At 43.9% G+C, this 22,468-nt stretch overlaps 1 protein-coding gene across 1 annotated transcript in view; it reads left to right on the plus strand.

The window, feature by feature from the left end:
• Positions 1-22,468, plus strand: part of LOC126188117 (proton-coupled amino acid transporter 2-like) — a 70,576-nt gene that overhangs the window by 29,676 nt on the left and 18,432 nt on the right. Inside the window, exons 5-11 of the mRNA XM_049929589.1 lie at positions 4,471-4,557; positions 5,026-5,173; positions 9,218-9,342; positions 10,816-10,900; positions 12,798-13,142; positions 15,338-15,516; positions 20,142-20,365. Of these exons, the coding sequence (XP_049785546.1) occupies positions 4,471-4,557; positions 5,026-5,173; positions 9,218-9,342; positions 10,816-10,900; positions 12,798-13,142; positions 15,338-15,516; positions 20,142-20,365 (1,193 nt within the window). The remainder of the gene's footprint in view (positions 1-4,470; positions 4,558-5,025; positions 5,174-9,217; positions 9,343-10,815; positions 10,901-12,797; positions 13,143-15,337; positions 15,517-20,141; positions 20,366-22,468) is intronic.

Genomic DNA, 22,468 nt, shown 5'->3' on the forward strand with positions numbered 1-22,468 from the left:
CAATGCTCATCATCCCCTCTGGGGCTCTCCTGCATCTTGTCAGAGAGGCTCCCTCTTGGCGGATGTCTTCAACCATCTCAATCTTGTCTGCCTCAATACTGGCGCCCCGACTTTCCTCTTGGACTCTACTCATACCTACTCCCACTTGGACCTCTTGATCTGTTCTACCACTCTTGTCTGTCGGTTCGAGTGGTATGTCCTTTCTGACACCTATTCGAGCGACCACTTCTGTGTTGTTCGCCTCCTGCACCACACCCCATCCCCACGTCCTTCGAGCTGGAACATACGGGACTTTACTCCTCCCTGGCGACCTTTCCGGACCACGATTTTCTCAGTTTTGACAGTCAGGTCGAATACCTCATGGCTGTTATCAATGCTGCCGAACGTTCCATTCCTCATACTACCTCTTCTTCACGTCGCGTTTCCGTCCCCTGGTGGGATGAGGCTTGTAGAGACACTATCCGTGCTCGACGACGTGCTTTACGCACCTTTCGCCGCCATCCTACATTGGCGAATTGTATTGGATACAAACGACTCCGAGCGCAGTGCCGTAGAGTCATCAGACAGCAAAAAAGCTTGTTGGGCCTCTTTCACCAGCGCCTTTAACGGTTTTACTCTCTCTTCTGTCGTCTGGGGTGGCCTGCGCCGGCTGTCGGGCATTAAGGCCCACTCCTCAGTACCTGGCTGGACTTCAGGTAATGAGGTCCTTCTTGATACTGTGGATGTCTCCAACGCCTTCGGCCACTTTTTCGCGGAGGTTTCAAGCTCCGCCCATTACCACCCTGCCTTCCTTCCCAGGAAAGAGGCAGAAGAGGCTCGGCGACCTTCCTTCCACTCGCTGAATCTGGAAAATTATAATGCCCCCTTTACTACGCGGGAACTCGAACGTGCACTTGCACTGTCCCGGTCCTCTGCTCCAGGGCCAGATGCCATTCACGTTCAGATGCTGGCACACCTTTCTCTGGCAGGCAAAAGCTTCCTTATTCGTACCTACAATCGCATCTGGACCGAAGGTCAGGTCCCCATGCATTGGCGTGACGCCGTCGTTGTTCCTATACCCAAACCCGGGAAGGATAGACACCTTCCTTCTAGTTACCGCCCCATTTCTCTTACAAGCTGTGTCTGTAGTGTGATGGAGTGCATGGTTAACGCTCGGTTAGTTTGGATTCTTGAATCTCGACGGCTACTTACCAATGTTAAATGCGGCTTTCGTCGCCGCCGCTCCGCTGTTGACCACCTTGTGTCCTTGTCGACATTCATCATGGACAACTTTTTGCGAAAGCGCCAAATGGTAGCCGTGTTCTTCGATTTGGAGAACGCTTATGATACCTGTTGGAGAGGAGGTATCCTCCACACTATGCACAGGTGGGGTCTACTCGGTCGCCTGCCCCTTTTTATTGATTCCTTTTTAACAGATCGAAAGTTTAGGGTACGTGTGGGTTCCGTATTGTTCGACGTCTTCCTCCAGGAGAACAGAGTGCCTCAGGGCTCAGTCTTGAGCGTAGCCCTTTTTGTCAAAGCGATCAATCCAATTATGGATTGCATTCCACCTAATGTCTCAGGCTCTCTTTTTGTCGATGACTTCGTGATCTACTGCAGTGCCCAGAGAACATGCCTCCTGTAGCGCTGCCTTCAGTGTTGTCTAGACAGCCTATACTCATGGAGTTTGGCAAATGGCTTCCGGTTCTCTGAAGAGAAGACGGTTTGCATCAACATTTGGGGATATAAAGCATTCTTTCCGCCATCCTTACATCTCGGTCCAGTTGTTCTCCCATTCGTGGAAACAACTAAGTTTCTAGGGCTCACACTGGACAGGAAACTTTGTTGGTCTCCGCACGTCTCTTGTTTGGCTGCCCGTTGTACACGTTCTCTTAATGTCCTCGGATTTCTTAGTGGTTCATCTTGGGGAGCGGATCGCACTGTCCTGCTTCGCTTGTATCGGTCCATAGTCCGATCAAAGCTGGATTATGGGAGCCTCGTCTACTCGTCTACTCGTCTGCTCGGCCATCCCTCTTACGCCGTCTCAACTCCATCCACCATAGGGGTTACATCTTGCAACCGGAGCATTCTACACTAGTCCTGTCGAGAGTTTTTATGCTGAAGCTGCCGAATTACCATTGACCTACTGGCTTGATGTACTGCTTTGTCGGTATGCCTGCCGGCTGTTGTCAACGCCTGACCACCCCACTTATCAGTCCTTCGCCGATTCTCTCGACCGTCAGTATGGGTTGTATGTGTCTGCCCTGCTGCCCCCTGGAGTCCGCTTTCGTCGCCTGCTTCGACAATTGGATTTTGCCCTCCCTACCACCTTCAGAGAGGGCGAGAGCCCGACACCACCTTGGCTCCAGGCACCGGTTCATCTTCATCTCGACCTCAGCTCGCTCCGGAAGGAGGGTACTCCGGCTACAATGTATTGCTCACGGTTTGTCGAACTTTGTGCGCGACTTGCCAGTCACACCTTTATTAACACTGATGGCTCCAAAACTGACGATGGTGTCGGCTGTGCCTTTGTCGTTGGGGCTCCTCGACCAGTGTTTCAGCTTTACGGCCGAGCTTTTTGCTCTCCATCAGGTCGTTCAGTACGCCCGCCGCCACCGCCATTCATCGTATGTACTCTGCTCTGATTCACTCAGTGCTCTTCAGAGCCTTGGAGCTCCATATCCGGTCCATCCCTTGGTGCAACGGATCCAGCAGTCCCTCCATTCTTTTGCTGATCGTGGCTCTCCTGTAAGCTTTCTGTGGGTTCCTGGCCATGTAGGAGTCTGGGAATGAGGCTGCTGATGCTGCAGCCAAGGCTGCAGTCCTCCTGCCTCGGCCAGCCTCCCATTGTGTCCCATCATCTGACATTAGTGGGGTTGTTTGTAAGAGGCTTGTGTCGCTGTGGTGGGACACTTGGTCATCACTTCAAGGAAACAAGCTCCGGGCAGTAAAACAGTTTCCAACTGCTTGGACAACCTCCTCCCGACCATCTCGGCGAGAAGAGGTCCTTCTGACCAGGTTGCGGATTGGGCATTGCCGGTTTAGCCACCGCTACCTGCTCTCCGGTGACCCAGCCTCGCAGTGCCCTTGTGGTCATGCATTAACAGTGCGCAATGTTTTATTGTCGTGTCCCCGTGTTAGTCAATCTCGTGTTGTCCTGTCTCTGCCATCTACTTTACAGGATATTTTAGCTGATGACGCTCGAGCAGCTGCTCGTGTTCTTCGTTTCATTACTTTGACTGGCTTGTCCAAAGACGCTAACTCTTTCACTTATTTTATCTGCATCTTTGTAAGAACTTTCTGGTGTCCCCCCTTGCGTTTTACTAGATTCTATGTGCACTAATAATTGTGACTGGGCGCTAATGACCTCAGTAGTTGAGCGCCCTTAAACCCCAAACAAAAAAAAACTCCCGACGTCCATGGCGAGGTCCATCTTTGCAACCACGATACCACGCAGCGCGGTACAGATGGACCGAACATTATGCCGAATGAACCGCTCAGGATTGGCATCACGTGCTCTTCACCGATGTGTCACATGCCTTCAACCAATCGTCGGAGACGTGTTTGGAGGCAACCCGGTCAGGGTGAACTCCTTAGACACATTGTCCAGCGAGTGCAGCAAGGTGGTTCCCTGATGTTTTTGGGGTGGTATTACGTGGGGCCCATGTACGCCGCTAGTGGTCATGGAAAGCGCCGTAATGGCTGTACGATACGTGAATGCGATCCTCTGACTTACAGTGTAACCATATCGGCAGCATAATGGCGAGGCATTCGTCTTCATGGACGACAGTTCGTGCCCCCACCGTGCACATCTTGTGAATGACTTCCTTCAGATAACGACTTCGCTCGACTAGAATGGCCAGCATGTTCTCCGGACGTGAACCCTATCGAACATGCCTGGGATAGATTGAAAAGGGCTGGCTATTGAAGACGTGACTCACCAACCACTCTGAGGATCCACGCCGAATCGCCGTTGAGGAGTGGGACAATCTGGACCAACAGTGCCTTGATAAAGTTGTGGATAGTATGGAATACAGGCATGTATCAGTGCAAGAGTACGTGCTACTCGGTATTAAAGATACCGGTATGTACAGCGATCTGGACCACCACCTCTGAACGTCATGCTGTATGGTGGTAAAACATGCAATGTATGGTCTTCATGAGCAAAAAAAAGTGCGGAAATGTTTGTTGATTTCTATTCCAATTTTCTGTACATGTTCCGGAACTCTCGGAACCGAGGTGATGCAAAACGTTTTTGGTGTGTGTATAAATCTCGACTCTGTACAGTATCGCACCAACTTCAGAGATTACGCACTTGCAATGCAAAATTTAGTAAAACTTAGTCGTACTGACAGGTGATCAAACTCTACTTGTTTCATAACACAAAACTGAGTTAGCGAATGAAATTTGGTGAGAAAACGAGCAATTACTATTTCTATTTGATAAGTTACTCTTGTCAAGGGATTAAAAGTCCTTTTATTTTCTCTGCAGATCCGAAAACATTTGCAGCACTTCAGAGACGGAGAATGAGGAAGCGATGCTCCTGCCCAGTAATGCTTCGAATAATCAGGACTTGTCGTGAGTATGCCTTACTGTGAAGTAATTTAATACTGATTCGCATTCAGGATGAATTTTAGATCTTTCAAAGTTAATACAGAGATTAGGTTCTGTATGTATCGTGTAGAAAGACTCATGTCGTAACAGCTTTCGTAATGACTGCCATTAAAGCACTGATGCCAATGTACCTACACCACTGTAACAGCTATGAAGTTAAGCGCAGAGAATACCCAATATTATACCTGCCCGGAATCAAAACTTCGGTTCTAGAATCAAAGAATTCAGCTCCTTATTTTAGCTGCAGTAAAGTAACGCGAAATTCACCTCCCAACAAGGAAGATCTTCCAAAAGGGTTTTTAATATTTAAAATATTAAACCATCTATGTTCGTCGACGAGACAACAATTATAACAGATTTTTAGAAACACACAAAGCTTTAAACACTCCTGGTAGCACATTTGGTGTGGATTAAAATGATTGTTTCTTTTAGGAACTGGATGGTTTTCACGAATCTTACGAAAGCCTCCATGGGAACGGGCATACTTGCTATGCCGATGGCTATACGCAACGCTGGTTTGATAGGACTTCCCTTGTTTGCAGCTATAGCAGTTGTCTGTGTCTACTGCATCCATCTACTGGTACGTATGCTTCTGAATTTAAGATAGCATTCTGTCAGCACTTTATGGAAGAAGTATAGAGTCCTGAAATCCGATTCTGATCATAAAATTGCCTAAAGTAGATTACTAGACAAAGAAGTACTTGGAAGTGTTCATACAAAGCGCAAGAAGTGACAGCCAAAATAGGGTAAAAGTATCACTTACCGTGTTTTTTATACTGAAAATTAAGTCAAATTGTAAAATGTATAATGCTGCGGAACTGGGATTGACTGAACATTTTGAGAGTCCAGATTAATCGGTCGATCAAACAATAGAACTGTGAGAAAGGCATCTGTTCTCAATAAAATTTATGTACGCTATTTGAGTCTGACACAAAATGTCTGTTAAACGTTGACCCCGAATGTAGCAGATTTGTTAGTTTAGAAATTGCTGTACCGGAACTATTATCATAACCACACAACAGATGATCACTGAATAAAACATATCGGACTTCGTTAAATCTGTTTGAAATCACAATGTAGCACACTCATAAAAAATTTTACTCGCATTAAACCCCTGAAGTTACGCTGATACTATTGCCATAAATCCATTTTGACCAACACTGTGCTTGACTCTGAATATGTACTTATCGTCATAATAAAATTCATGGCTTACCTGTGAGTAATGGACCTCTCGCCTGCCCTGCAACCTTGTTCTTTATAAAATGAGCCGGCTGTCAATAACGTTTTAATCTCCGTTCCCTCGATGTGCAACAGGAGACGGAATTTCATCAGTACTCAAATGATATTCAGCACACAACTTGTGTTGTACAATGAGTGTGTGGAGTCAAATAAAACCATGAACGCAAACTAATCTCACCGACAAATAAATAACTGAATCGACACTTCTAGTTTTAGCTGAGCTTCGTTAAGCCATAGCAATAATAACTTACCACACTTCTCACACATCAACTAATTAGCAAAATGTCTTTAGGATATGTCACTGCAGTGAAAGAACCATAGAAACTAATTACAAAAAGAACTTAAAGAAAATCTAAACCATACCCACTGTCATAATTAGTGTACCGAGTAATTATAAATATAACAAACCATGTTATCTCCAAACATTACATCTTCTCACTGATCTAGTATTACAATCCTTCTGCTTACCATCTCTTTAAATAGCATATTACAAAAATTGCTCCAAATAATGCTGCCTCCACTCCAGGGCAGACAAGCGTCCCGTTAATTCTAAACCAAGCGTCACCACACAGTTGCTATTTGCTTACTCAGATTCTACAATGACGAAGTAAAGCTAACCTCTCTAACACACGTCTCTAACATGGTTCCAAAATATATAACTACAAAGGCAATGTTAAAGTGATACTAGAAGGCTTGAGAAAAATTTATAAAACTTAAGAACTAACTTCGGTTTGTGGCCCATGACATAAGCAGAATTATAATAGCAAATAGAGCCGCCTTTCAGTATCACTATAAAATTAGATCTCATTAGAATCTGATTGTACAGTAGGCGACTTCGGGTTGTAAGGCCTCCTGTTGGAAATAGGGATGGGCATAACTAACTTTTTGAAACTGACACTGGTATTTTAGTTCCGAATAGCCGGTATTTCTTCGGTGTTTGTTCGGTCTCGGCTTTAATGGGTTTTGTTTTACTAATAAGAGCAAAAACCAAAATGTCATGTAACCATAACAGCAGCGCTAAAATATTTCGTTTTTAAATACACCTTTCTTAAAATAAAGATGTAATTCTTAAAATTTGCATTGGTTTGGAATATGAAAATGGGAAAAACGATCAGTGTTTTTGTTTTATTAACAATGGCATAAGAATTGGTACCGCATTGCTGACAAGGGAACCTCCCCATCGCACCCCCCTCAGATTTAGTTATAAGTTGGCACAGTGGACAGGCCTTGAAAAACTGAACACAGATCAATCGAGAAAACAGGAAGAAGTTGTGTGGAACTATGAAAAAATAAGCAAAGTATGCAAACTGAGTAGTTCATGCGCAAGATAGGAAACATCAAGGATGTTAGTTCAGGAGCGCCGTGGTCCCGTGGTTAGCGTGAGCAACTGCGGAACGAGAGGTCCTTGGTTCAAGTTGTCCCTCGTGTGAAAAGTTTATTTACTTTCGCAAAGTTATGATCTGTCCGTTCGTTCATTGACGTTTCTGTTCACTGTAATACGTTTAGTGTCTGTTTTGCGACCGCACCGCAAAACCGTGCTATTAGTAGACGAAAGGACGTGCCTCTCCAATGGGAACCGAAAACATTTGATCGCAAGGTCATAGGTCAACAGATTCCTCCACAGGAAAACACGTCTGATATGTTCTATACGACACTGGTGACGGCATGTGAGTCACATGACAGAAATGTTGTCGACCCACCTAACTTGTACACTTGGCGAATGGGTAAAAAGATTCTTCTACCTTGCCCGATTTAGGTTTTCTTGTGGATGTGATAATCACTCCCAAAAAAGTGATGAAAACATGAGTTTGTCACATAAACTGCAACAAATAAATGCAACGGTTTCACAGTCGCGCAGTTTTCCCTGTGCTCTGTCAAAACATATGTTTTTAACGTTTTCCAATTTTTTCCGTGTGTAGACCGTCAAATCCTGCATATGTCCAAGCAAATCTGAACATGTCTTGGAATTTTCGAGAGCGAAGTTGATTATGTGTGAGTGCCTCAAATTTGATAATTGACGCACGTCAATTGTCTGAAAATAAAAAGTTAAACTTTTTACAAGGACCTCTCGTTCCGCAGTTGCTCACACTAACCACGGGACCACGGCGCTACTGAGCTGACACTCTCCTTGATGTTGCCTATCTTGCACATGGACTACTCAGTTTGTATATTTTGCTTATTTTTCATAGTTCAACACAACTTCCTGTTTTCTCGCTTGATCTGTGTTCAGTTTTTCAAGGTCTGGCCACTGTGCCAACTTACAACTAAATCTGAGGGGGGTGCGATGGGGAGGTTCCCTTGAGAGACAACGTCCCTCTTGCGAAGTAACGTGGCTTAATGACACGTGACAGCGCAGTGCTCAAGAGGTATCGCCCGCCTGGTTTAAATGGTAGTTTCTCGCTGTCTTCGCTGGATCTCCACTGTTTCTGAATGGCACAAACGCTAGTCTGGAAATACTTTTATGAAGTGGCATAGCAATGAAGTATGATGCGTTATTTGGTTTAAGATATTCGATTTGCCTCATTTCTGCAAAATAAGAGAAAGGAAGTTGCGGTAACAGGAATAAATTACAAACTTAATTCATCCATAGGTTACAATAAAAATAAACTGTAGCTGATCTGCTACCTGTGTAAACATAAAATACCATTATCTGCTTGTAGCTCTCGAATACAGAGAAATTACCACCTCAGCTTTCACCCTTTAGCGTTGACTATTGATAATGCCCAAATAGTGCTATGATCACAGAATACATAATTTTTGAGCAGTGTTTCATAAAATTACAAACGGTAGGTATAGAATGGTGATTCTTTTATGCTGTACTGAACCACTTCTCACTTCTAGTGAAAAACAGTGATCAGTCGAGGGACTGCGTACTTTTACCTACCTATTTAAATTTGAATCTATCTTGAAACTGAGTTAATTCCCAGGTCAGCCACAGGAAATAATGGAATAAAAACCGAAAATCGTGTATTTGAGAAACCGGTTATTTTGAGCGGTTTTAACATTCAAGTTAAACTAACGTGGAATAAAACATAGTCGTAAACTGGTTATTTCAGCGGTAACTTTCATCCTTAGTTGAAAAAGAAATAAAACAAACTAAAATGTTTATACCGCAACGGGTAAACTTCAATGTCAATCGAATAAAACGTCAAAAGTTTGGTTATTTTAGGCGCAACCACTTCATACGAGAAGAGTGAACAGCTGAAGATTAAAATGATTAAAGTGTCGTAGGGGGTAATCGAAACTAACCGGATTGAATTGAAAGCGTTCTTTTTCGGTAGTGTTTCAAAATATTAGTGCACTAGCACATTTACTTCACAGTAAAATTACGGCTGTTAGTGGAATTGCGAACACTAACTTGGCAACAGAACCATTTGTTAAATAGGTGCGGTCTTCCCGTACACTCAGAAGAAGACTAATGGTTCCAGCCTTGGAATACGCGGACACTGCTGCTGCAGCTTGCAAGACCTCGAGGTCACCGGTCGTGCGGAGCATTGCTCCATTTGCCAGGTAAGTGAACTCAGCTGTCAAAATACTAAATTGAAATATACCTACATTCAAAGCGAAGTACCTTTGAAAGATTTGGCTCCCGAGGCTGAAAAAGCTGACGCGTTTATTGGCGACCTAACGTTCTGTAATGAAAAGAAATGTACGTTGACAGTGGTTAGAATTATCTAGGAAACACCTATGGCAGATGTCTGCGTGTCACCGTGAAGTAGCTCCATGGATGTGAACCATTCATCGCCTTGGCTTCGGAAGCAGCCCGTGTTCATCTTGGACTTCATTTGCTTCCCAAAGACATTGCTACGGATTCGATCTATTGGCTGTAAGTTTCTCGACCTTCGCAGGAAAATTAGACAGCACCTTCGTGTACACTGATGACTCGGACCGACCGTAGTGCCGGGTGTGCCTTCGTCTCTTGCATCGACCATTTTCGGTGTCGGGTTCCAGAACACTCCTCGATTAGCGCAGCAGTGCTTTTCGCCATCTACCAGGCCACCCAGTACATCCCGAGATACAGGCTTTAAAATTGTCACACGCTCAGATACTCTGTGCTCTTCAGATCCTGTGTGTGCTGCGCACAGTCGAACCCTTAGTGCAGTGTGTCCAAGAAAGCTTCCACTTGCTCACTGTTAAGGAAGTCACCGTGATGTTAAGGTGAGTTGCTGGTCACGTCGGCCTGCTAGATCTTCCATTGCTTCGGATGATCGCTGTGTGGCCGTCTGTAGGCAGACGGTGTCACTTTGGCGTCACCGCTTGTCTTCTCTTCACAGGAACAAGCTTCTGGAAATGAAACCTGTCCCGGCGGCTTAGCCAACCTGTCTCGGCCGTCTCGTAGCGAGATCATTTTAGTTAGGTTGCGTATTGGGCACTGTCATTTTAGCCTTCGCCATTTGTTACGTGGTGATCCATCACTTCGTACTCATTGTTAGCAACCTTCACGGTTCGCAATTTCCTGATCTAATACCCTTTCCTAACCGCTTACATTCCAGTATGTTATCGGCCGTTTTAGTGAACGACGGACGGGTTGCCGATCGCGTTCTACTTTTTATCCGTCGTAGGAATATGGTGAAAGAAATCAAATCTCTGGTTTGGGGCCTCCGCTGTGTCTACAGCGTGTTTTGTGGATCTTTCTCCAAGGGGACGTCCTTGTTATTAGCTCTTTCCTTACGTTTATTGGCCTTAACAGTCAATTAATTTATTGATATTATATGGTAACGAACTGGGCGTTTGACCTCTTGTTTTTTGTGCCCTAAAACAAAAAAAACTGAAATACTGGATAACTCAACCGTTCCACTTGAGTTCTAGATAATTCAGTTCCGCTGCGTAATATCCACGAGAAACCTGTTCATTTGAACAGAAATTTAAAATGAGCTTGTTCGTAATTTGTTAGTATTACTCGTAGTCTCAAAACATAAATTGAAACTTAAAAATAGTAAAGCAGAGCAGAAATTTCATTAAAAATTTGTCGTAATTTTCCAGAGGTTTCACGGAAGTCGTCTTACTGGTTTACATGATAGGAGTTTGCAGTGTCTACGTGCTGTTCGTTAAAGAAAACTTAAAACAGGTGGGTAGACAAGTAGATAGCCTAGAGAAAGATACCTGTGTAGATGTTTTTTTAGCAAGAACATTCATAGACCATTAGAAATTGTCTGCAGTACATGACTTGTATCAGTTTTTATTGTTAGCATAAAAACGAAAAGGGGATTGGGAGCGGTGAAGGAGGGATGGTTAACGAGAGAAGTACTTCTAAAGAATTTGACTGAAATGAACAGCAGCAGTTTATGATAAACAGCCCCATCATTCCACCCAAGACAGTCACTCAGCACTTGTAGCCATCGTTATTAGCTACGTTAATCTATTTAACTAGGAAACAGAGGACTAAAGCTAACATTTCGTTCTGGTCGTGGTATCGTCCCAGTCTCACTGGTTGAATGGTGACATCGCATAATGATAGGCTTCGCTCCTGAGAAATATTCGTTGTGAAGTAACCCTGCAAATTGCCTTGATGTTTCCCTATCATGAAATATCTTAAAACAGAGCTATTAAAAGCTTCGTAACAATTTAATGAGAAGTTCAAAGGATTTTAATAAGCAAAAAGTAACAATTTTGAAGTACTTGACAAAGTGCCTATTATTACTCAACGAAAACTTTGAAACCTATCTGAGTAAACTAGTGTCTGTGATAGAATATCGACGTGCTGGTCTTGGGTACTGTAAAGTAATCTGAAGGATGGGGGTGGTAAAGTTTGGGTTTCCTCCCTTCAAGCGGGTTGAACGCTGCTAAACGTAAGAGTTTTGCGTGAAAGTATATTAAATGGGAATCTCTTTTGGTCATTGTAACATTGAGATGTAAATACAGATAAAACGATGATCCCGTAAATGTCTAAAACTGAATGGCGTCTGAGAACGAAGAAAATAGAGACTAAACTGGTAAAGGAACTGTCTGCACCATGAAGTAACTAACAGCCTAATATCACATAAATCGTAATGACCAAACAAGCCCTAAGACTTAAAGGTAAACTATTAAGGAACAGATCATTTCACTTGAAAATAAGTGGCACAATAGCAGTAGGTTTCCGTATGGGAGAGGAAGATAGTAACAAAACTGTCTAGAAACAGAGGCAATGTTAAATCAAAATGTAACATATAAAAAATGAAACTAACTAGAATATCTGATTCAGCACAACTTCTTAAGAAGCAGAGAAGACAAAATCCTAGTAATGAGTGTTAGCGTGGAAATTCTTAAATATCAGTTGAATCAATGATAGACCACGTGTTGGAGATGGTCAACAAATATGGTCTCTAGCGGATGATATTTACTCAAGACAGGATGGGAATATTACTGTGGGGCTAAGCATTTGAAGAAAACTGGAGTAGCAATGACTGCTAGGCAATCAGTTTCTACAATACATTTAATGGTTCTTAAAGGCCAAGCAAACATAACTGATTTTATGTAATATTCAACTCACGTGAACTCACTGGACGACTGAAACTAATTGTTAATTTTCATTAACTGGGCTAATGGTTATAGGAATTTCCTAATTTGTTTTGAGGAAATGTCTCATCTCACTAAAAGTTGAGTGTTAGAGCACTACTGATAAATGAAGCTACCTTAAAACTGCCCTAGTCATTTGCATTTGCTCACTGTTCTGTGAGACATGACTGTCTGTACGATAATACTTTTCAGTTATGAAGTCTATAACGTTATAAATTACGAAATCATGACAATGGAAAAATTTAATACCCTTCAAATAAGTTTACCCAATCCGCTGAGAACTGTGACATTCCCCGAAGATCCCAGAAAAATAAGGCTGATATAAAAGGAAATAGGATTCCTAAAAAAAGTTCGACGCGTCATGCTAGCATACAGTAAGTTCCTAATAAAACCACACTGTCTGAAACAAAACTAAATGTTTTAAGCATTTCATGTAGCGTAAACACTAACTAAAACTTACTTTACAGCTCATCGACGTGTCCTGCAGAGAAAATGAGTGGAGTTCAATTGATTATTTTCTGCATCTGGGGCTGGTTCTAATGGTTCTGGTTGCTATACCAAACTTGAGTAGCCTCAGCATCGTCTCTTCTATTGCAAACATAACAATGGTTGTTGGCGTGGTGATGTGTCTAGCCATCATCTGTTACCAAATATACGTTGACCAACAAGCTGCACCAGTTGAATACAACAGGAAAATGGATACATGGTCGAATGTAACAATATACAACGTTACAGTCGAAGCTTGGGCTGGTTGGGATAGAATACCGCTTTTCTTTGGGACCGCCGTCTTTGCACTCGAAGGAATAGGAGTGGTAAGTAGTCTCGATTTTCACGACTATTTTCAGTTATGGTATATAATCAGTCAATAATTTAGCAGCTTTTATTCAAATCTAACGACTGCATAAATTAGTCTACTGTTGCAACCGTAACAGCGGGACTGATTAGAGTGATAATCCTTGGTTTTCCAAATTGCCTCGCGAAAGCCTTTGTTTAAAGTAGTGCAAACTATTAAAAATCTCAATTTTCATATTAAATGCGACCACCAGTAGCAACTCGGTGTCGTTTGGTGACAGATTTCTCGATAAAACGTAAGTTGCTTCTCTTAAAATTCTGTTGTAATAGGGTGAAAAATAAAAAACCCAGAAACTTAAGCTATGTGAGACCCCAGTCTTGTGAAGTCATCAAACGCTTCCTTGAAGGCTACGCAGCAGACATACGCATTGGAAGTAGCCCGTGATAGGGCAGTCCCGGGCTTCATATAATATAGATCAGTTCAACTGTTAGTCTTCGTTCATGCATGCTTGTTCACATGTGTAAGAGGAAAGAAACTGCCTCGTAAATTTAGTCTGTAATGGCTAAACACTGCAACCTAAAGCACATGCCGAGTCCTACATTTCCAATTCCCCGTACATAAATATTTGTACTTCGTGTCACTATTATCACAAATCACATACATTTTTGTATTACTTTGCGAAAAATTAATCTCAACATCGCATAATATGAATAGTAAAAACTACTTGACCACCTCTGTCTAAAAAATCTCTCATGTATTACCGCTATTAGAGAACCAAGTCTCCATACATAAATCTGTCGCCACACACACAATGCTACAAGTGGCTTCAATACGATGTATAATCAGAGAGTGCAGGCAAGGTTTCCTCTGTCAGACGAACTTGAAAAACTGAGGTGTGTACTTGTGAAACCATACCAGAATGATGTAACTGTTCATACTGCCACAATCGTTATCTCAGTACTTTATACTCTGCCCGCAGCCGCGAGTGGGAAACTTAATCAGGCTGTATGGAAGCCCCGTGGACATAAAGAAAGGAAACACTTAAAAGTACCAACTATAGGTCACGCGGTCACCGTATAAAGAGACGTAAGTCAATGCCAATACAGCTGAAGAATCAATAATGGTTAGTAACACTACAGCAGCCGTTAAATATGAATATTGATTTAGGCAATACCGAGATTGCGTCAAAAGCTGTTTGGAGGTTCCTGACTCCCCTCCCTGGCCAAGATCTTTTCTCCTCTCCCTTTTACTGTTTTTATTGTTTTGTAGATTTGGTTAGTCTCCTTTTAAATTACGCGCTTTTATGTTCTAGCGGTAGAACGCTTTTGAATAACAGGTGGTCTTGAGTGTACTGCATCAAAGGTGGGATATTTCCTGCCTCTAACATAACCTTGGGGTTGCCCACTGGCTGACTTCCCTCCTTTTTTCACCATTGACAACACGAGTCCACTTTTACGTTTTTTAGCCTTTTACCATTTATCGTTATGACCCTTCTGATACGTAAATCCATCCGAATGGATCACCTTTGTAAAAGGGACTGATGGCCTTGCTATTTGGTCCTTTAAACTCCAACCAACCAACGAAGATTACTTCAAAGTTCCCATTTCCATGTAACTTATGTGGAAACTTTACTTCTAGCAGACTGAGTGCTCTGCATGCATGTAGTTTTCATTGCGTAAACATAGTTCTCCCACTTGCAACAATCTGATCTATAAAAAAGTAATTAAGCTAAATTCACTGTATCATTAAATGACCAGAATCGTGTGCGATGCCTGTATGTCTCCAATCCTATACTCTGGAGCAGACACGCGAAAGACAGATGTTCCTTAATTTAACGAACAGAACATATACGTTGCTTTTTCTCATGAAAATTAATGTCGGTTATTCGGGAACTTAAAGGTATCCACGCGTCCATTTCAGGCCATAGAGCAGGCTGGAAAGCTAGTCATGGCAAATACATAGCACTATTTTCTGGTTCCTGTTTAAGTATTCGCTAAGAAAAATACCAATGCGTACAACAGTGAGCTATCCACTGGTGGACTACTTGGAACATCGTAACACCACTATTTTCTGTAATTACATTCAAAACTGTAGTCTAGTTCCACAGCTAGAGAAATCTCCAACATCAGAAAAGTTAGTATAAAAAGTGATGGGAGCCAAAACTTACTTGATAAGTGTTCTGTTTAGAGGTGACTAACTGCTCGTTGTTGACAGGTATTGACGCTCGAAAATCAGATGAAGGATCCTACTAATTTCCTGAAAGGCTGTGGCGTTCTGAATTTTGCTATGGCCATAATTGCTATCCTGTACATTCTGATGGGCTCCTTGGGTTACTTGGCATACGGCGAGAAAACGAAAGGAAGCATCACACTGAACCTTCCACCAGATAACACGTAAGTAAATCATCTTAAGCTTCGTAGATTTCAGTTTGAAGAGGGTCGGGAACTGCATGGTGTATACATACTGAAACATAACACAGTTGGAGAAAAGCTAAAGTTTTAGTGGTCCAAAGACAAAATGCAATAAAAATGTGGTATTCCACTACTGACGCAACATGTCTAGCGCAGGTCTAATTTGAAAGCTAGATAAAGAGGCAACATTTTGCAAACTACTTAGCCTAACATCTTGCCTGTGATTCCGCAATAAGTTCATAATTTTTCGTTGCATTACGATTTTCTGTATTTTCTTCGGCACTGAATCCAAGATATATAGAAGACACACCATTGTAAGCTATTAATTGGAAAGTATTAAGTTGATCAAGCTTAAAACTAGCGGCAGTTCCAGGAGTCTTGATACAGTTACGAGAGAAACCTTGGACTAACTTCGGGATTTGAACTAGTCTACCAATTTGTCTGCATTTTCCAGGTGTACTCACGCTAAAACTGGGCTGGATAGTGTTTAATATGAAACACAACTCCTAAATTGTTCTCCGGCGGCAAAGTATCGTGCAAAATGAAAATAAAATTGAAATTGCATAGGCTGACATTACCTGAAACAGACACAGACCACGAAAAGCTCTTTAAGAGGATTTATAGTTTTTGCATGAAGTGCAAAACTAATTGGCACCTATTTTCGTCGCTGTCGACTAAATAGGTGATAATCCTCACTATCTGAATGCATTCTGATAACTATTGTAGCGCAAAAATGGAGTTTAGGTAGAGTTAAGAGGTTTGTCAGATGACGTAATAACATGAATATTTATTCCGCTTCGGTTTCCATTCTGGTGAAAATGACCTTGAAACCACTGATGGCGAAAAAATGAAACACCGACGGGTTGAGCTACATAAAGTTGGTAGACGTGTTTCGGATTTTGCGCTAGTAGCTCCTCTGAGGAAACAAATACTTTGCTTTAAATACACGCTGTAACGGTCGTGAGCATTAGTTACCTTTGCGATTGGACGTGGTGAGCTGATGCTACTTAATGTCTTAAAGGCAACAAAGACGTCAATAAGAACACCCCATTGAGTCCGAACGAGGTCGTGCAGTATTGTCGCATCCAGCGAACGGTCCAGACGCTCAATGGCACTGAAAAAAGCCCAGTCAGCCAACGTGAAGACGGCTAACTGGAAGTTTCAAAGAGTTACAGAACTCTCTGGGGAAATAAGGGAACAAAGGCAAGACCTGAATAACTACGATCTCTAATTGCTCGTCTCAACAAAAATTGGATACTGACTTGAATGAAAGTACAGTACTTCTGATTGCAGAATCTCATGGCGGTACGCATCTAAGTATGCGTGCGAGCAGAGCCAGAGCGAATACTTCGTCCAGGAACCGCGCCTGACCTACGCGAACATTCTTCCTGGACCACTGTCTGGACTGAACTCTCATGGGCTACGCTGCCTCCACCTTCTTACTCTGCGGCATGCTACGGCCCCTCTCCTCCGTTTGTGCTTCAAGACACTGCCCTGCGGGGCGTGGTGTAAAACTATATATGGTCACTGGCAACGCACTGCCGCGCCTCGCTGCTAGACACATGAGCTCATGTGATATCCCAGCCAGCTCAAAAACCAACACCATTCCTGTGGCGTCTCGTTTGTACTCGAAGTACTTTCTAGAAACTTAGTTGTCCTGGCTGCTGTTCTGTTGCCTTCCAGACATGGCATTTCTCAAATATGCAACAATAAGGCTACTGCAAGCTGGATGTTCCTTCTGCGATAATGCAGGACGACGTGGCAGGAATGTGGCCACTGTACACGACAGCTGGCAGCTGTGGCCACAGGAATGTAGGGTCCCAAGAAGACTGGGCTCCAGACGGCCACTTGGCACTACTGAGAGGGAAGACCATGTTCAGCGTATGGCTGCGGCACATCGTACAGCATCTGAATCAGGAATTCGAACAGCAGTGGCACCACGCTGGCAAAAGGAACTGTTGCAAATTGGTCACGTCAAGGACAGCTCAGAGCCAGATGCCCTGTAGCGGGCATCCCAGTGACCCCAAACCAGCACCACTTGCGACGTCAGTGCTGTAAAGCTAGAGCTATTTGGAGTGCGTGTGGTGGTCTGTTGTGTTTTCAGATGAAAGCTGGTGGTGCCTCGGTGCCAGCGATGGCTGTGTGTTTATGAGGAGACAAATTCGGGGGCCTCTAACCAACCTGTTCGCGTGCTAGATACACTGGACATACACCTGGAGTTCCTGTCGTTCGAAATCCAGACTAGAAGAGAATTTTCGTGGTTACCCTATACGTCCTGAGGGCAAAACTGTATGTGAATCTGGAGATTCGACCTGTCGTGCTGCCATTCAACAATAGTATTCCTTGGGGTGTTACAGGACAACGCTTGCCCACGAACCTGTCATAACCGAACATGCTCTGCAGTGTCGACATGTAGTATTGGTCTTCTCCATCACACGATCCGTCTCCGCAACCACCATTACGCTCCCTGTGTTGATAGACCAGGTGCAATAAGCGTGGAACTCCAATCCCGAAACCGAAATCCTGCTTCTGTACAAACAATGCATGCCGTTTGCCTGTTTGTATTCAACTTTTTTGAAGTTTACGCCCGTTTTTAATGTAGCAGTATTTCACATTCGCAATGGTTTATCTCGCGCTTACAGTAACCTGTGACCTTGCAATGATAATCACTTAAATATGCCACCTAGACAACTATATTCCCGAAATTTCATTACAGTACGATATTTGTTGGTGTTGCGATTTTTTCCGTCAGTGTTGAAACACCCTAAGGTCCAACACACTTCATCTGACATGATCCCGTTGAAGGTAGCTTAAACAGCAGGGCACAAGTAAAAGCACCAGGCATGTCAATTGTGAACACTTCTGAAACATTAAGACCGTTATGAAATAAAGCTGCAGACCTTCATCCTTATACACTCCTGGAAATTGAAATAACACCGTGAATTCATTGTCCCAAGAAGGGGAAACATTCCTGGGGTCAGATACATCACATGATCACACTGACAGAACCACAGGCACATAGACACAGGCAACAGAGCATGCACAATGTCGGCACTAGTACAGTGTATATCCACCTTTCGCAGCAATGCAGGCTGCTATTCTCCCATGGAGACGATCGTAGAGATGCTGGATGTAGTCCTGTGGAACGGCTTGCCATGCCATTTCCACCTGGCGCCTCAGTTGGACCAGCGTTCGTGCTGGACGTGCAGACCGCGTGAGACGATGCTTCATCCAGTCCCAAACATGCTCAATGGGGGACAGATCCGGAGATCTTGCTGGCCAGGGTAGTTGACTTACACCTTCTAGAGCACGTTGGGTGGCACGGGATACATGCGGACGTGCATTGTCCTGTTGGAACAGCAAGTTCCCTTGTCGGTCTAGGAATGGTAGAACGATGGGTTCGATGACGGTTTGGATGTACCGTGCACTATTCAGTGTCCCCTCGACGATCACCAGTGGTGTACGGCCAGTGTAGGAGATCGCTCCCCACACCATGATGCCGGGTGTTGGCCCTGTGTGCCTCGGTCGTATGCAGTCCTGATTGTGGCGCTCACCTGCACGGCGCCAAACACGCATACCACCATCATTGGCACCAAGGCAGAAGCGACTCTCATCGCTGAAGACGACACGTCTCCATTCGTCCCTCCATTCTCGCCTGTCGCGACACCACTGGAGACGGGCTGCACGATGTTGAGGCGTGAGCGGAAGACGGCCTAACGGTGTGCGGGACCGTAGCCCAGCTTCATGGAGACGGTTGCGAATGGTCCTCGCCGATACCCCAGGAGCAACAGTGTCCCTAATTTGCTGGGAAGTGGCGGTGCGGTCCCCTACGGCACTGCGTAGGATCCTACGGTCTTGGCGTGCATCCGTGCGTCGCTGCGGTCCGGTCCCAGGTCGACGGGCACGTGCACCTTCCGCCGACCACTGGCGACAACATCGATGTACTGTGGAGACCTCACGCCCCACGTGTTGAGCAATTCGGCGGTACGTCCACCCGGCCTCCGGCATGCCCACTATACGCCCTCGCTCAAAGTCCGTCAACTGCACATACGGTTCACGTCCACGCTGTCGCGGCATGCTACCAGTGTTAAAGACTGCGATGGAGCTCCGTATGCCACGGCAAACTGGCTGACACTGACGGCGGCGGTGCACAAATGCTGCGCAGCTAGCGCCATTCGACGGCCAACACCGCGGTTCCTGGTGTGTCCGCTGTGCCGTGCGTGTGATCATTGCTTGTACAGCCCTCTCGCAGTGTCCGGAGCAAGTATGGTGGGTCTGACACACCGGTGTCAATGTGTTTTTTTCCATTTCCAGGAGTGTATTTAAGTATTTAATAATCTTACAGGTTGTAGTGGCTCCATGAATATTACTCACGCAACTGAGAGCGACTTTGGGGACGAAAATTTGAAATACTATGTACAGTGCAGATTAGACTTGGACATTTCCACTGTATTTTCAGATAGTTTCAGTAGACTGTGGCTACTACGGATACAGCACGGTAGTCACAAAATTCAGAAATCAGGAAAAAATTTTGGTGATAAAACCGAACTTCGTTTGAGCTTACCAACAATAGTCGATTCTTCTGCGTATACGCCTTTCCTTTGCAGCCTGGCGTTGTGGGTGAGAAAAACTGTGACGCTGGCAATATTTCTGACGTACCCGCTGCAGTTCTACGTGCCGGAAGAGATCCTGTGGAAATGGATGAACGTGATAATGCAGTCTTGTTTCCGTGTGGTGTTGCCACAGCGCCTCACGCACTGGGCCGGAAGGCGCGAAGAGGTCGGTCAAGCGCCCAGGTTCCTCTTCAAAGTACTCCTCATGCTGGCCACAGGTAAGGCAACTCAAGCACGCAGTAGAATGGTATTTGGTTACCAAGTGCGGGTGCGTACATTTACCTAAATATCAAAATTCTAGCAAAGAGATCGAAACATATTATTCTTAACGGAGATATCTTAAACCGTCTGCAAACGGACCGTGCGTTCGAACATTGAGCGTGCCGAGTTTCTGACGTCATACCGTGAAAAATTCCCGTTTGGGTATTCAGTATGTTCGATATTCTGAAGGCGTGTTTGAACGTAGACGGAGGAATGCCACGTACGTCACATGACGCAATCTCTACAGTACACGACGTTAGGCTGTATGGGCTTCCAGTTACAGCCAATATGTATATTTCCCGTTTATAAACACCAGCAAACTGAGGATCTCTCGAAAACCCGTTGTTAATTAAGACTGGTTGCAATAAGACTGGAAACGTCATATTGGCCGTTAAAGAATTGCTGTAATTTGCGTTTTACTAAAGTACGCAGTTAGAAGGCAACGGCACATTGAGGCACCATAAAGGTTTGTTCAAACAAATGGTTATGATTAAATGTCAAACATATTTACCATAAAGCTTTCAGAAAACGGTAAGACGAAAAGTACAGTCGTCTTTCATGCTCAATGCAGCGTAATGGAGATGCAGAATGGTAAAGTAAGAGGTGATGTGTTGCTGGTTCGCGTCTTATTGGATTCAAATGTTTTTAGTAACTTTCGCGTTTTCGACTGGATTTTGACACTTTATTATTAGCTTAACAAAAATATATTGTATATCAGATTTTATGTAAATACTAGGGTGCTCTACCTAGAGTTTAGCTTGCATTATTTGCACAGATATTTTGTATTTTCTTGTTTCGGGATTTGTTTCACGCGTTCTGAAGAGTCTTCTACTGAAAAGGAACAATGATAAAGTAAGAACGACCTTAGGGCTTTACTAAAAAGTGAGAAAGATAAAATAATTTTTACCTTATGTGAATAACTATTGTAAAATTGTATCGCAATGTTTCTAATGGAACTTTCATAAGCCGATGCTCTTACTGACTGGAAAATGTACATTGGTTTCATTTATGTCTGCTACAGACAAATACATGACTAGCATATGGATAAGGCAGGAAATAGGCTTTGTAATAGGGCTAACGTAGAAATTTTACCCCCTGCCATTTCATAAAACGTGATTTGCGATCCTCATAAGGACGAAAACTGCATCTGGAGCGCGCTGAGATAGTGTGCAACACGTAGACACACACGTACCGTACGAACAACGTTGAACTGGCCATGCCCATCGTTGACGTTCGAAAGCACGGTCCGTGGGACATCGGCTTCGTAAAACTGTATTAGAGTGTACTCAGAGGGAGTATTGCTGAAGACAGTATAGTTTTACGACCATACAATACGGTGAGTTAACGACGAAAGCTTTGAGAGATTAAGCGATGCTGTTACGTGTAGATAAATGATAATTTTAGAAAGTCGTAACGAGGTACAGGAATTTTTACCTTCAATACGCGAGTATTACGGAAATGCTTCAGGAACTCGGGTGGGAGTCTCTGAAGGAGGCGTTCTTTTCGTGAATCGCTGAGGAAATTTAGAGAATCAGCATTTGAGGCTGACGGCAGTACAATTTTACTGCCGCCAACTTACATTTCGCGGAAAGACAACAAAGATAAGAGAGATTAGGGCTCGTACAGAGGCATATACGCAGTCATTTTTCCCTCGTTCTGTTTGGGAGTGGAACAGGGAGAGAAGATGCTAGTTGAGGTACGAGGTACCCTCCGCCACGCACCGTATGGTGGATTGCGGAGTATGGGTGTAGATGTAGAAAAAAGGAAAAACTGTTACCATAAGACTGAGATTGCCGAACAGTCAAAATTCAAATGTGTGCGTAGAGAGGTGTTTCAATTAGGACGATCACTTAAAACTAATCGCAGGAGATACCATACTGAAATTCACTGCAAGAGGCCTCGGGAAGTGTTCTGCCTCGCGAGGTACTTCCCAAACCCTTGGTCACAGGTTCGCTTATTGAGTACGAGTGATAAGTACCAGTTAAACCTCGTCAGATGACGAAGACGTTCTAAGGGGCAAGACGTTGCTAGAAATATAACACTGCTTACTTCTACAGACT

This window comes from Schistocerca cancellata, chromosome 5 (assembly GCF_023864275.1).
Source record: "Schistocerca cancellata isolate TAMUIC-IGC-003103 chromosome 5, iqSchCanc2.1, whole genome shotgun sequence".
NCBI classification, from domain to species: Eukaryota; Metazoa; Arthropoda; class Insecta; order Orthoptera; family Acrididae; genus Schistocerca; species Schistocerca cancellata.